The sequence below is a fragment of the Rhinolophus hipposideros genome (genome assembly GCF_964194185.1).
Source record: "Rhinolophus hipposideros genome assembly, chromosome: 5".
NCBI lineage: Eukaryota > Metazoa > Chordata > Mammalia > Chiroptera > Rhinolophidae > Rhinolophus > Rhinolophus hipposideros.
In genome coordinates, this window is record NC_138051.1 from 79,350,434 (window position 1) to 79,366,213 (window position 15,780).

The following is a 15,780-nucleotide window of genomic DNA, read 5'->3' on the forward strand; positions in this document are numbered from 1 at the left end:
GGCAGAGCAGTCATTGGGATGGATCCCCCTGTGGGATCTGATGCCCAACCATGATAGCAGAGTCGGGCTTTCAGTTTGTGAAGAAGGCATTCCCTGCCTCTTTCCAGAGAGCAGTGTGTTCTGGTTGCTCCTGTCACTGTCTGACCCAGGGACCTGGGCAGACTCACTCCCCTTCTCTGAACTTGAGTTCCCTAGCCTGCGGGGGTGCATGAAGGACCTAGGATCTTTGGGTCTTCTCAGTTCCAGAACCTCAGGATAGAGCTTAGCTTGCAGCCCTGCTGCACCCCACCGTTTCCTGCATATGCCACGTGCACTGAGCAATTGCTTATCCACCTGCGCCCCCAGCCAGGAGAGCTGAGTGAATCATCTTGGCAGGCGGAGCCGCTGCCTCTGCCAGCTCTTGTTCAGAACCCTCACCTGGGGTTGGCTGGGCTGGTTTGATGCTTTGAGTGAGCACAGAGTCCAGTGTGTGGGTTTGTTTGTAGGTGAATGTGTTCGGTTATAGCCTGGCTTCAGGGGCAGTTGGAGTAAAGAGGAAAGGGCATTGAACTGGGAAGCAGGAGTCCTGGGTTCTTGTCTAGGACACCAGCTCTGTGGATTAGGTCTCCCTTTAGCAAACATTTATTGAGTGCTACTGATAGACACAAACTTGGTAAGGTGCTGGGCACACAAAACGTCAATAAGACACAGACTTTGCCCTCATGGAATTCCCTTTTTAGTGGAGGAGGCAGGAACTGAGGCTAGAATACCACACGGTAGGGGCCAGGATAAGCTCAGAGTTCTGTGGGAGCCTGGAGCAGAGGGACACCTCCCCAGCCTGTCAGAGGGGATGAGAATCACAGAGGACTTCCTGTAGGTGGTGATGCATGAGCTGAATGTACAGCCTGAAGTAAGGCAAGGGGACAGCAGGCGCAATGGCATGAGGCTGGGGAGGTGTAGGGTATATAGAGACTCAGCACTGCAGGAACATGGAGTACAGGGTAGGGATAGAAGGTGAGACAAGAGCAGGTGGGGCCCAGTCATGGGGAACCTTGCTTGACACATTGAAGAGCTTGGGCTTGAGGGTAATGAAAACCCCCCTAAAGGCCAATAACTGGATTAGATTTGCATTTTAGAAAGATCCCTCTGATGGCTGGGCTGGAGAATGGTCATGCAAGGTCAGGAGGCCTCCTAGGAGGTGATTCAGGAGAGGTGGTCCAGTAAAAGGGGTGGGGAGAGCTCAAGTGAGCTTGGAAAGTGACAGTGCAGATGGAGAGTTGGGAGCAAATCTGAGGAAGATTTAGGATGTAGAATTGGATGGCCTGCCTGTATGGTCAAAGCTGGAGGTCAGGAGAGGGGCAGGTGAGGGATAGGCCCTGAGTTTCTCCCTCACTTCAGTGAGGGTGTGGGCGGTGATGCCAGCTGGGTGGAGAATAGAGATGAAGTTCCAATTGAGGAGAAAGATTCTGAGGGGCTGAGAGACAGCCAGATTGAATGTCCAGCTGGTAGTTGGATATTTTGGTCTGAAAATAAAGATTTGCTTGGCATTAGTGTGTAGGTGGTATATGAAACCACATGAGCAGATGAAAACGATGACCCATAGGTGGTACATATGGAGTGAGGAAGGCAGCAGGCTAAGGAGAGAACCCTGGGAGATATCACCCTACAAGGGGCAGGAAGAGGATCCTGGGCAAGAGGCAGCAAGGAGAGGTCCGAGAAGTAGGAGGAGGACAGACAAGTACGTGTCTGCATCCAGGGCAGAGAGAATTCCAGAAAGGGAGTGATGCAGAGTCAGGCAGAGCCAGGAGGCCCAGGGGAACCGACCCAGCAGTGTCCTTTGGACTCGGTCATGAGGACTCAGGTCCTACGCTCAAGTGTGAGCCTTGGAGCAATTCGCTTCCTTCTTTGGACCTCAGTTTCCTCCTCTGTAAAGTCTAAGAATTGGCCTGTGTGCTTGCCAAGAGCCCCTTTCTGGCGCTAAGAATGTGTGAAGTCACTCTTTCTGAAACTTCTTAAAGTGGGGAGATGTCCTTGCCATATCCCTCTCTCTCTCCTCTCAATCAATCTAACCCTGACCCTGAAGACTGGATGAATGAAAACCCAGAGACATCGGAGCAAGGTGGCACTTTGGGGAGATTTTATTCCAACCCACTGTTTGGAAGGCAACAGGATGTCTTTTCCCAGCTCCGTGACCTCACCTAATAGCCACTGCAGAGCTATTTGCGTTAGCAAGAAGTGGGAGCTCGCGTGTTTATGAACACTGAGGATGAGAGATGTGAACTGACTGGCCCGAGGTCACAGAATATAGGGCGTCATGGTGACTAGAACCAGGTGTCTGGGGACCAACCCTGCCTGTGTCTGTCACCTGCCAAGGGTTATAAATTAGCCCACGGGCTGGTACGGATGTGTTTTGTTTGGCTCACACAGTATTCTTTTCAAAATGGAATTCATTGCCAACATGAAAAATTGGGAGATTTTACTTAAACATCCATATTTTCAGCTAATCTTGAAAACCTGGAAAATTTGGCAGCATGGAGCTTGCACTGCACTGGGGCCAATTGAGGTGTCCCCCGGGGGGCCGCCACTCCATCCCACCCTCCTCCTCACGAAGGGTTAACTTGCTGGGCCCCTGGAGGTGATTTGAGTTTGCAGCCTTCAGCTGACCATTCGTCTTGAACTTTCTCCTACAGCCCTATCAACTGTTCACAGAAACTGTCCAATATCTCACAGCTGAGGTTCAGACCTTTGCCGTTTGCAGGGCAAGGGCCTGGCCCGAGAAGATAGGAGAGAGAGGAGGGCAGAGAGTTTCCAACAGCTTAGCCCCAGGGGAGATGCTGGTGGAGAAAGCCTGGCCCCTCTGGGCTGCGGGGGGTCAGCAGGGGTATTGGACAAGGGCCCTAGGGTTTCCTAATTCCTCCCTCCGGGGGTAGGAGGAGGCAGAGGGGATCGTGGGCCCAGTCTGGCTGGGCTGCTCAGTGAGGTCTTGTCCCAGGACTGCCCTACTTTTTTTGTTGGTGTGTGTGTGGGGGGGGACCACAGCCCCTGGCTCAGTGAGGCCTGTTTGTATGGGGGAATGTCTGGTATGTTTGGTATTTGGGTGTTTACTTCCCAGGGTGCTCGTGGGTCCCTGGTGTTGAAATCTGGTTCTTCTATGCAGTGGGGGAGGGCCCTGTGGGCCTGGCCAGGGCTGTTACTTCAGGCCTGCTTATGACAATTTGGAGATGCTCTGAAGCATCTCCACTCTGCTACCCCTCTCCCGGGTCTCCTTTTATGCCAGGTTTTGCCCATGGGCGCTAGAAGCTGGGTGTGCCCTGGGCAGCACGATCTCTGCCTCCTTGCCTGGCCTGAAAAGGCAGGCAGGGAAGCTGGCATTTACTGAATCCTTCCTGTGTCCCGGGCTCTGGGCTGCGACTTATTCCTCATTACAAACCTGTATGGCAGGGCTCAGTGCTTTCCTCATACAGGAGAAAAATGGAGGCTCAGAAAGGCTGAGTGACTTTCCCAGGAGTACACAGCCAGTCGGTAGCAGAGCTGTAGGGGGACCCAAGTCGCTTAGACCCCAAAGCCCATTCTGCCAACCCTGCCCGCTCTAAACGTGGTGAGTCTCAGACGCCTGGTCTCTCTGTCCATGCGATAGTTTCAGTACAAGAGAAGCCTTCCTGGCCTGCGCTTCTCTGATCAGTGCTAAGGGTTTGATTCGTTTTTCTCTTCCCTTCTGTTTCTGCTTGTTGCCTGCTTTATTGCTCTTTTCTCTATTGCTTTGTCCATGTGACAGTTTCTATATTTTCAGTGCCTTGGGTTAAAAAGTGTTATTGCTTTTTCTCATCCTATCACTTTGTGGAGGCCACCAGATACATTTTTGGAAAGGCTTATGAAATGTCAGAATTCACAGTCACATCTGGGCAACTGTTGCCACCGTGTGAAAGCCATGTGGCCTGCAGACGGGGCCTGAGAAACGCTGCCACCACAAGTGAGGGTGAGGCAGGAACAGAATAGCTGAAGTCCCTCCCTGAAACCACGAAGCTTTAATGCTACACATTCGATGTTAATTGTGCAATAAATAGTTTTTATTTTAAAAGACCAAAATAGGGAAAAACAAAATGGTCACTGCCCTCAGAGCAGAAGCTTCTCCTGCTTCTTTCACTTACAGCCCTATCCATAGATCTGTCACCAGGACGGAGCTCAAAGGGCAAGAGACCTATTACTGTGTGTGTGTGTGGGGGGGGGGGGGTTCACACAGACCACCCAGTCTTGGGGAGCAGGAGGCACTCAGGCCCTGAGACCCAAAGGATGTCCCTGTGGGACCTTCCATGCAGCCTTGATATCTTTAGTTTCCTTATCTGTAAAAATGGGGAGGGTAATAGGACAGTCCTGGGGGGGGGGAGGGTTTACTGAAGCCATTTAACCTGGTAGGACTCCTAATCCAGGGAATTTGATTCCTACGGAGGTGACCTGCCTCACCTTGCCGTTCTGCACTCAGGCTCTGCCACTTTCTCAACTATTCTAGAGGCATGGCTCCTGGATAGCAGTGATTCTCCCCTGAATCACTGGGGACCACCCTCGGTTCCTCCAGTTTCACCTGGCGTCACCTGACTTCATAAGGGTGGGACCCTGGTGAGCTGGGCATCGTTTTGTGGCAAGAAGCAGAAACCTTCTCAAACTCCTGCTAGGCCAGAGGAGAAATTTCAGAATATATTCAGGGAAGTGCATCATGGACCCAGGGACAGGAAGCATAGTTAGGCCTCTTCAGGAGTAGAGTCAGGAGGACCATGATAGTTTATTTCCCTGGGTGTGCTGTCTCTCTGTCCACTCGGTTGGTCTGCACCGTTGGCCTCTGTCCATGTCTCTATGTGTGTTTCTCTCTGTGGCTCTGCCTGTTTCTCTCTGTCTCTCTGTGTTTCTCTCTTTCCTCTCTTTCTCATTCTTTACCTTTCTCTGTCTATAGCTCATGTGAGGCAAGCAAGATGCCCTGGGCACGACGTTTAAGGAGGCGCTCACTCTTGAGTGCCGATCCTGCCTGTGGCATGAGCCCCAGCATGACCGCCTCCTTAAATGTGTGTCCTAGGCACCTCGCTCGCCTCTCCCTCGTCCAGGTCCTGTTTTTCTCTCTGTTACCGGTTCCCTCTCTGTCTCTCTGACTCCCTCCGAGAGCTGAGTGTTGGTTTCTCTCTTGCCACATGGTCTCTGGTCTCTGCTCATCTCCACATATCCTCAGCTTACTCTTTCTGCTTCTCTGGGCACGTGGCTGAATTTGGTTGTCCCCCAGTCCAGCAGTCCAATTTCAAATTCCCAGGAGGTGAATACAGCCCAGCTCAGGTCAGCCATTCACACTTTGTCCAGTCAGCTGTGGGCTAGGGTCCCCCAGCCCTCAGCAGGGGCTTAAAAACAGGCTCCCTGAGGCGGGACTGTTCAAACATGAGGGCCCTCTCAGCCATGGGTCCCCAAGTCTGTTCCTTCAATATGAAATGTGGCCCAGGGGCACCCCTCACTTCCAGAACACAGACAATATTGCCCAGGCCTTCCTGGGAATGTGGGAAAAACAGAGCCAGAACTAAGTTTGGGAACAGGGAAAGAGATGCTCCCCTCCACCCCCTAGCCCCCACCTCATGGTTCTTTAAATGTATTGAGTGTCAAGCTGTCTCCTCCTCAAACATCCTGGTTCTTCCAGCTGTATCTGTAGAAAAAAAATCGTCATCTCCCATTTTGGGGTTCTGGTTTTAGACGTCTGAACTGTGTGTGGTGAAAACACTCTACAGTCTCTCACCCACTCACGGCCAAATGCTTTGAGAAACCAGGGGAGCATTAAGGAGGAGGGGTAGCGGCCTTGACTCTTGGATGAAAGAAGGTCTAGAGGAGGAATGAGGGGTATCTCCTCTTAGTGGGGGGTGCAGACCACGCAGGCGCCGGGCACAAGGCGCCAGAGTTAGCCCATGGGGATGGAGAAGGCTGAGTGAGGGGCACTGGCCTATCCATATTTCTGGATGGATCTCAGCAGCTGTTTTCTCCATGCCCTCTGGTTGGTTCTTAAATAGCAGCAGGAGGATTTGGGGGAGATGCAGCACAGTGTCAACGGGGAAGGAAGGTGTGGCGACGGGGATTCGGGGCCATTTATTGCCTTATTGGGCCATGTCAGCCAAGGCGGGGCATGGGTGCAGGGATGGCTGGGGATGGGCTTGGAGGCTGGTAGTGGCTATGGAACTGAAAGCTTTAGGCTTCAGTGCATGGCCTGGATACTTTCAGGGCCTGCTCAGGATTTGCCCTGCCACTGCCATTAGGGACCTGCACCCCTGAATCTAGGCTCTGTCTTTGGCCAATGTGCTTCTGGGGAAGGCAGGACCCAATCTCCAAGCTTTGCTGGCCTCCTATAGCCAGAAGGAAAGGCCGTCCCAACAGAGAAGTCTCCCTGTGAGCACTGGGGCAAAGGTTATGCAGATACAAACACAGGCAATCTATCACGGTTATAATTATAGAACCCAAGCCTGTGTCCTCTTTCTCCAGAATCCTTTGTCCCTTTCATTCGACTAACATTTGCTGAGCTCTTCCTAAATGCCATGCTCTATGCCAGGTGCTGGGGAGGCTTAGGTCCCCAGAAGGGAAGTCAGGTACCTACATAAACAGAACTACGGTGGGATACGACACAGACTCTTACAGCGGGGTCCTACTCAAAGTGCTGTAGCAGCACAGAAATAGCAGTTAATTCTATCCTGGAGTCAAAGGAGCCTTCCTTGGAGAAGTTGGCATTTGCTCTTGAAGGCTGAGTAAGAGTTTACCAAGTGTGAAAGGAAGGTCACCTCAGGAGGGCCTGGCGGGCTTGGAGAAGGGTGAAATGTGTGGAGTTGGGGTGATGGCAGGAGGAGCTTCATGCACCTGGAGGGCAGGATGGAGCAGCCCTCTATCTGGGCATCAGCCTGGCCCGGGTGAGCTCTTAAACTTACAGCGTTGAGCCTCTCTGCATGTGCTGCTCATGCAGCTTCCGTTTGCCCCTGACTTTATGTAGGAGGGAAGCCCTGCACTGGGGTGGGGTGGGGAACTGAGGCTAGGGGGACAGAGACTGTGTCTCCTCGGAAATGGTAGCTCTGCCAGAACCCAGGGTGCTCCCAGGGAGGGGCTCGAGGCCCTGCAAGCCCGCCAGTGCTCAGGTTGCACACATCACCTTGGCAGTTTGTGGGCAAACCCTCCTGGCCGAGGGGAGATTGCACTGCCTGCCACTTCCTCCTGTTCCTTCCCTCTGCCTGTCGTCACGGTTACCTCTGCCTTGTTGGGGGTGAGGTTGAGGTTGGGCGGAATCAATTTTGTCCAGGTTTCTATTTTCCCAGATGCGGGTCAGCCAGAGGAGCTGTCACTTCTGGTTCTGTTTCAAAGGAGGCCACGGGGCTGGGAGGTGCTTGGGTGCGGCAGTGTTGACAAGGTACCTCTCAGGCCAGCCTCCCAGGCAGGGTGGGAGTGGGTCTGGGAGACACTCAGACATGGTGGAGAAGGAGAAAGGGCTGCCTTGCCAGGGCCGGTGACGATGGCCGTAGGTGCTGGTCGCTGGCCCAGGCCCTGGGTCCTGACCTCCTAAAGCATGCTGGGATTGCACAGAGACAGGCTGTTTATTTTCCTGGCCCAAAGCCCTTTCAGCTGAGACCTTGTTCCAGGCCTCAGGCTGCCAGAATCACCCCCACTGGCTTGAGAAGTGAGAGAGTTGGCAAGCCCAAGGCAATCCAATGACTTGTCTAATGGCGTCTCATTCTAGGCTGTCCTCAGCCCAGTGGGTGTGGGTGTCCTCCAGGTTCTCCTGTAGGTAATGGACAGCAAGAGACACCCCAGGAAAGTGATCCTGATGGGCTGGGGCCGTGTGGGCCAGTGGTCAACAGCAGGAGGGTTGAAGTCAGAGGATTCTGAGTTGGAAGCCTGGCTCTGCCATTCCCTAGACCAATGGCCTTGGATAAGCTTAACCGTTGAGCCTTAGTCTCACCATCTGTAAAATGGGACAGTAATAGTACCTTCCTCATCAGGCTTTGAGTGTGAGGATTATGTGACCTGTGTTTAAAGCATTTAGCAAAGTAGGCAACATGCAGCAGCTCTTGTTATTATTAATGAAACAATAATAACTGCCACTTTGATGAAAAGCCAGTGTTGGTGGGCAGTGAGTTTCCTCTGTCCCATGTTATGGGCCCTCTTTCATTTATAGTGCATTGCCTAATGTGTCCTGGGGAAAAGCAAGCCCATTGACCTGTGTCCCCCGTTCAGGCCGCTGGGATCCTGGGATACAAGTGGGTATCCTGGGGGAAGAACATACAGAGGCAGGGAAGAGGAAGAAAGCCAGGTGAGGAGGCTGGGATACTGTTTAGTAGTCAAGGGCATAGATCTGAGCATTTGGAAGGACCAAGAGGGAGGGTGAGGTACCTCAGGGAGGTGAAAATGAGTGGGGACAGAATGCAAAAGCTGTGCCCATGCCCAAGGTGGTTTTAAAGGAAGTGCCTGGGAACCACTGGTCTGGAAAACAGTGCCCAGAGGGCTTGGGCTGTGCAGGAGAATAGACCGTCACCACCTGTGGGTGCCACCTCTGTGTGAATAGCTTCTCCAGGCTTGGCCTCCTGAACTCTGGCAGAACCCAGGCAGCCCTGCCCTTCTGGGGCCCTGACTGCCGCTGGGGTACCCCCCTTCTCTGAGAGGATTCGTAGGCTGGCTGGGAAGCATGTCCATCTCACCAGCCAAGAGGCCAGCAGGCTGGCAGGCAGGGACGGCTCGCTCTGCTGAGATGTGGCTTAGGACGGGGGTTGTCCATCTGTCTGTCTGTGTGTCAGGAGGGAAGCTGTACTCCAGGCCTGCCTCAGTGCTAATCAGTGGCTTTCTGCCCTCACAGCTAGATGAGGAAGAGGAGAGAAGGAAAAGGCGCCGGGAGAAGAACAAAGTCGCAGCGGCCCGATGCCGGAACAAGAAAAAGGAGAGGACGGAGTTTCTGCAGCGGGTGAGCAGGGCGGCTGGCCAGGGCCGGCAGTGGGCCTGTGCACGTGTGGACTGGGAGATGTCATTAAAGCCTGCGGGATCAGTGTGTACCTGCTGGCATCAGCCAAGCAGCCTCGACCCCTCTGCTCTTTCCTGCCTGCTGTCTAATGTCCCCTCCCGAATCAGGACAACCAAGGGCAGCCTGCAGCAATTCCTGCCTACCCAGATCTCTGGGAGCTCAGTTCCTCCCACGGAGGTTAGGCCCTTGGTGCTGATTGACCCAGATGGCCCAGGATTGGTACTACCCATTTTAGTACCCTGGTGGCGGCCCAGGTTACCTAGGGTGGGTGCTAACGAAGGAGATGACAATGCCATGTATGTAGGCAGTGGACACAACACCTGGCCAGAGAAAAGCTCCTTCCTTGGCCGCAGGAAGCCCTTCCAGCCCTACCTCCCGGCTGGCTCACTAAGGATGACCCTGGAGCGCTTTGCTCCTGCCCCTAGGGACCAGAGGTCACCTCTGATGCCAAAGTCAGCAGACAGGTGCCTTTCCTCGTGGCCCTCAGAGCGGGTCCCTGCCCTGTCATTTGGAATGTGCCAAGCAGGTGTTTGTTCTTTCTCTGCCGAGTCCCATCTCTTAGGCCTTCCCGGCTCCTCAAAAATGGTAAATGGCAGTGAAGGAACATGACCAGAAAGCTAATTAGGCCAGGCCAGTAGTCTCCAGCCTCCCCACCCCCAATCCCTTCTTCATTTCTAAGTAATGATTGTAACACTATATAATGATAACATGGGTCAGGCTCTATTCTACAGTATGCAACCATTAACAATAGTTGCTAACATTTGTAAAGTTGGGCAGTGTGCTAAGTGCTGCGTGTGTATTATCTCATTTTATTGGCACAATAACTGTACGAGGTAGGTGCCTTCATGATACTCTTCCTGTAGATGGGGAAACTAAGGCTTGGCAAGGTTAAGTAACTTGCCCAGGTCCCTCAGCAACTAAGTGGTAGAACTGAGATTCGAGTCTGAGGCTAACTTCAAAGCATTTGTTCTTAACACTCTGCTGTACTGGCCCTCATTCACGCACTCATTTGTTTGTTCCTGCTTTTGCTCATCTGTTGATGAGCTGACAAGTATTTTTAAGCATGTACTAAGTGCCCAGCACTGAGCTAGGTGCGCTGGAGGACACACAGGCAGGAGCACACGTGATCCCTGCTATGGGAGCTGGAGAAACAAGGCCACACTGGCCTTGGTTTTCTCTGACACTGGGGATCTATGGGTCTCTTCTTGGGCTTCCAACAAGCAGAAAGCAAATCTGAGGCCCTGGGTGTAATCAGAATAGAGCAGTATGTATGCTAGGCTCTACGCATTCAGGTGGGGTTAGACTCCAAGATCTGGGAGCCCCTTGGAAGAGATGTGGACCGACACTGGACTGGAAGTTTTCAAGAAGTTTCTAAGACACAGGTTCCACATGGGCCTTTAAATGGATGGGGTGTCACATGCTCATGTCCAGCCCTGAGTGCCTATAGAGCTGGGTGAGGTATAGCTGGGGACAGAGCAGTCTCACATCAGATCCCTGACTTCAGTGGCTTGTCAGCCAGTTAGCATGCAAGATACGCCAAGTGAATGTAAACCGATAACACACTAGTGCAGTAAACAGTCAGTGCCAAATGAATGGTGATAGCTGCTTCCAGTAACACTTGTGAGCACCTACTGTGTGCCAGGCATTTCACGTGTGTCATTTAATCTTATAACATTCCGGTGAGAGAAATAATTGCTTATCCCCACATTGGACATTAACATATAGGGTCAAGTTACGTGCCCAAGGTCACACTGTTAGCAAACTGTGGAGCCGGGATTCATTCATTCATTGGCTGATCCATCTGTCTATTCAATCAGTGTTTTGTGAGTTCCTGCGGCACAGTGGACAAGCAAATGATGTCTGCCGTGGGATGGCAGAGGGAAGCGAGGAATAAACATGTACTGAGTGATATGTTAGATAAGCCCAGCAAGCTGTGAGAATATTGTGAGAATGTCCTAGAGTAGGCTGAGGAAAGCCTGCTTATTGAGACATAAAAGGACAGGGAGATGGCTGAGATAAAGGACAGGGATTGAGGGGTGGGGGGAATGACCAGGGGCAGCACAAGCAAAGGCCAGAGGCCAGAGCTGTTTAAGAATGTGATTAAGGAATTGAAAAGAGTGGCTAGAGTTTAGAGTACAGGTGGGAGAATGGAGAGGCAGGCAAGCCCCAGATCCTAAATGTGTCCGGTGGTCCTCTCTGCTGGCTTTTCCGCCTGTTGTCCTGGCTTAATTATTAATAGCACTTTCTTTCCCTCTCACAAGTATCCCCATTAGGGCGATGAATGGTTCGGTCATGGAGGGCCATGGAAGGGTTTCAGAACGAGAGTGAAACACCTTAGAAAGATCCCTCTGGCTGTAGCATGGGGCACAGATTGGGGCAGCCAAGAACAGAGCGGGAAGATAACTGTGGCTGTGGTGTTGTCCCGGGGAGAGAAGAAGGCAGCTGTGAGCATGAGGGCAAGTGTATGGCCTTGGGGTCTAGGAGGGAGGTTTGGGCAGGGCCGTCTGGGCCCAAGCCCAGTCCTCACCCTCTGCCCCATGCTCCCTTCCTCCCCTCCGGCCTTGGAACAGAGGTTGGGTGTGAGGTTCGGGGCACAAATGCACATGGCTGTGTTGACACTCAATGTCTTCATCCCTGGGGGGTTCTCTGGGAATTTATTTTTTTAACAGGTGAAATATTTACAAGGCTCAGAGGTACAAAGGCGTGTGTATGTGTGTGTGTGTGTGTGTGTGCGCGTGTGTACATATAGTATATACACACTCACATACACACATACGTAAAAAGCCATTCTCCCATCCTTGACCCCTGAACACCCAGATGCACCCTGGGATTGCTGTAACATCGCACAGTTCTCTTGCCTAGACCACCTGAGGCCCTGAAGAAGCAGGAGGCAGGAGGCAGGAGGCGGTCTTTTGGGTGGGTCAGATCCTCTCCCCAGGGTGTTCTTAGCACCTCCTATGTGCAGTCAGGAGCAGCAGCCCCCAGGCTTCTCCCTGCTGTAACGCCAGCCTCTGTAGCTGCTGTGCCTAACAGGTTCCCTGGGTGTTGGTAGCAGTAACCGGCTCACATTCCCATGGCGCTCTTCACAGCCACTCTCTCCTTGACGGTCACAGTGACTCTCGGAGGAGGCAAGGACTCAGAAGGATTAAAGTTTATTCAAGGTCACACAGTGGCCGAGTCAGGACTAGACCCCTGGGCTTCCTCTACTGCCCAGCACTCTATTCAGGTTGCCCAGGCTCAGGGAAATTGAGAATCTCGTTTGCAGCAAGCAGCATAGCCAGCAAGTGGCAGGCTCAGGATTTTAATTCAGACAAGTCTTTTGGGCTTAAAAGGCTGCATTAGGCTTCTTCCCAGCTCTTTTTGTAAAGAGTTGGGCAGTGGAACCCTATTTTAACTGTATTAGGATAACTTTTTTTAAGAAAATAGAGTCTGAAAATCTTAATGCTTGAAATCCCCTGGACCAATCATTATATTTTCTGGGAGGAAACTGAGGCCCAGAGAAGGGGAGTAACTTGGCCAAGGTCGCACAGCCAGGAAGCTCCGCCCCTCACTGTGTATTTTTTCTATTGCTTTTGCTGACCACCATGGAGGAGATCAAAACTTCATGTGCACAAATTCTATTCTAAAACAACAATGGTTTCATTTTCTCCAGGGCAATAAATATCTACCAGAAGGCAAACTGGTAAACAAAAATGCAAGTAGAGTTACTCACTTCGTAATTAACAATGTGAAGCTCCTAGCCCACATTCCTTAGTTGATTAGGAAAACAGATCAGGTAATTGCTATTATAAAACCATAAACCACTTCTACAATCATGGTTAAAAAAAGATTCTTCTGAATTCAACTTATCCAATAAATAAATACGTAGCACCAACCAATAAAACAGAAGGAAATGAAACAACAAAGCAGTTAGTTACATTCTGACAGCCAGATGACATTCCATGGTCTACTCTAATTTTTAAATCCAACAGAATGCAGTGGCGTTCCTCTGACAAAGAAAGTTGCCACATGCCTTCTTGGTCTTTCTGTGCATACGGATGTTCACAAATAAGGCTGGTTTGACATGCAGGCATTTCAAGGAGCTGGATCTGCACACAGTACTGAATGCTGTGTGTTGGGCACTGCTCCTTGCGTGTCCAGTTTTAACTTCCTCTCACTGTGCCTACAACCGAACCCCTTTGTGCTTTCCCTGCACTCCCCAGAACAGTCCCCTCCCCCGACACACAGGCAGCTCTCTTCCCTGTCTCCCATTCTCCAAATCCAGGCAGTCACTAAGACCTGCTAAGCTTTCTTTGAAATGTCCTCCTTCTCTTCCTTCTCTTTCTTCATATTCTCTTGCTCACAGCTTAAAGAAAAATTCCTTAAGACTCCCTAGCCCATCGGTTTACAAAGTGCCTTTCCCATTCCAGTTCATTTAATCCCACGATCATTATCTTTTTATAGATGAGATCATCGGGGCTCAGAGAAGATAAGAAACTTGCTCTAGACTCTGATTTGAAATCCTAAAGCTTTTCCTGGTCTGGCTCTATACCAACCTGCCCAGTTTTCTTCCCCACTACTTTCTGAAGTCACCTATGGTCACAATGGAGGATCTTATCTCCTAAACACATCTTAAGTTTTCAGGGCTCCTTTTCTGAAATCCCTCACCCCCACCTACCTTCTCTACTCAAGCAGAGTCAACTCGTTTTTCCAACCCAAGATCAGACCTGGCTATTTAGCCCCTCTGAAGGCCGTCCAGACCCTGCCTGGCTGATGGGCACATCGTAAGCGCTGCCCTGCTGTGTGGACCCTTTCTCCCCTCAGAGTGGAAGCAGCACAAGTATTGTGTTGGGGGCTCATGGGTCTTTGGATTTCCCCCAGAGCAAGCATTATAGTCGGCAGGTCCTCAGCAAATACTCACAGATGGTACATCGAACTGAGACTCCTAGAGACAAAGACTCAGAGGATTCAAAGTGGGAGCCTTGGCTGGGGAGAGAGCCATGGTCAGAGGGTTTGGAGACGTACCCAAAGTCACCAGCTCGTTAGACCCAGTGAGCCGGCAGCTAAGATTAGCCCCTAAGTGCCCCAGACTGATGGGTCACTCACTGACTCATGGTTTCACGTGGGGTCTCTCCTGGCCCTCAGAGATGGCCTTCTCTTGGAATTCTGAGAGGAGTGGACGCAGCTAGCCTGCCCATCACACCTCAGCCTGTTGAATGAAAAACCACCATAGCTGGTTTTTAGTATTTTCCCCCTGAGCATTCCCCTCCCCTCCCCTCCCCTCCCCTCCCCTCCCCTCCCCTCCCCTCCCCTCCTGTTCTCCCTCAGCGTCTGGTCACGAGGACTGCATATCTCAGTAGTCCTGAGGTCCCCAGGCACTGACACTGCCCCCTCAGAGACAAGCACAAGGAGCAGTTTAGTCAAACGGGCTGGTGTGAGGAAGACAGCGACAAAGGGTGTGTGTGGGCCCCACAGAGGGCCCCCGAGACCCGGAGAGAGGTGCCCAGGCCCTCCAGGTGGAAGGGCATGTCATAGGCCTGATCCAGGGCCACACACTGTTGTTACACACACAGCTGCAACCACAGCGTGTTACACAGCGTGTTACTTACACCAGTTGCTCAGCCTTGGCACTATGGACATTTTGGACAAGATAGTTCTTGTGGGGCCATCCTGGGCATTGCAGGCAGTTTATGAGCACCCCTGCCTTCCAGCCATGAGATGCCAGTAGCAGCCCCTCCCCCGTGGTGACAACCAAAAACATCTCCAGATATTGTCAAATGTCTCCTGGGAGGCAAACCCGCTCCTAGCTGAGAACCACTGATCTAAAACATGCTGGCCCTTGAATAAATAAACTTATTATAAGGTTTCAGATATGGTCCAAGAAAAATCATGCAGGAGCTGTTGTTCTGTTTTACTGTTTTGACCCCTGATCCTTGACTTGGTATGACTCTTACTATCCACACTATGAACACGTAAAGCTCCCAAATCAAACCTACTTTCTTTCCTTTCCCTGGAGCTGCAGCGGAGCTGCCGAGTTCGCTGGAAATCGCTCCTGAGGTCTATTTGCAACCTCATTTTGGATCCAGAAGGAAGACTGTTATTGCCTCCAAGTGGGCAGAGCTTCTAGATAATGGGATAAGGAAGAGGCTGTATAAACAATCATAGGCTAATAACCGGGAAGCACATGTTTTAGAAGGATTGCACGACCACACAGGGCACACACATCAAAGCACTTTGCCATTGTCCTGCCACCTGGGAGCCACCTGTAACCCCTCTGTGGACACTCCATGCACCTGCTCTAGATCCAGTTGGCCTCCATTCTTCTCCCACCCTTTGTTTCTTGTGCAAAGGCTCTGAAGCAGGAGAGTGTTTTGGTATAGTTGAGCAATAGCAAGGAAACCACTGTGGCTGGAATGGGTTGAGCGAGGGGAGAGGTGGGACATGAGCCGACGGGTGTATCCCACGGGTGGCACAGGCCAGTGTCACAGGTGTGAAGAACACTGCCTGCAGAAAGTCAGTTATCCCGGGGGATCAAGAGCAGATTCTGGGCTTCCTCCAGTGGGAACCGGGCAGACAGAAAACAGGCAAATGCCAGCTTTGTACCTACCCAAAGGCAGAGCCTCTCCCCAGAGCTTAAAAGCCATGACTCTGTGTTCTCGCATAGGAATCTGAGCGGCCTGGAACTCATGAACGCAGAGCTGAAAACCCAGATCGAAGAGCTGAAGCAGGAGCGGCAGCAGCTCATCCTAATGCTGAACAGGGCATCGCCCCACCTGCATTGTCCGGACCGACAGCGTCAAGACTCCCGAGTC

The 15,780-nt window shown here is 51.8% G+C and overlaps 1 protein-coding gene across 1 annotated transcript in view; it reads left to right on the forward strand.

The window, feature by feature from the left end:
* JDP2 (Jun dimerization protein 2) overlaps window positions 1-15,780 on the forward strand; it is a gene marked incomplete at its 3' end in the record, with an annotated part of 38,923 nt that overhangs the window by 22,720 nt on the left and 423 nt on the right. Inside the window, 4 exon segments of the mRNA XM_081048985.1 lie at window positions 8,828-8,932; window positions 15,633-15,641; window positions 15,643-15,729; window positions 15,731-15,777. Coding sequence (XP_080905111.1) covers window positions 8,828-8,932; window positions 15,633-15,641; window positions 15,643-15,729; window positions 15,731-15,777 — 248 coding nt within the window.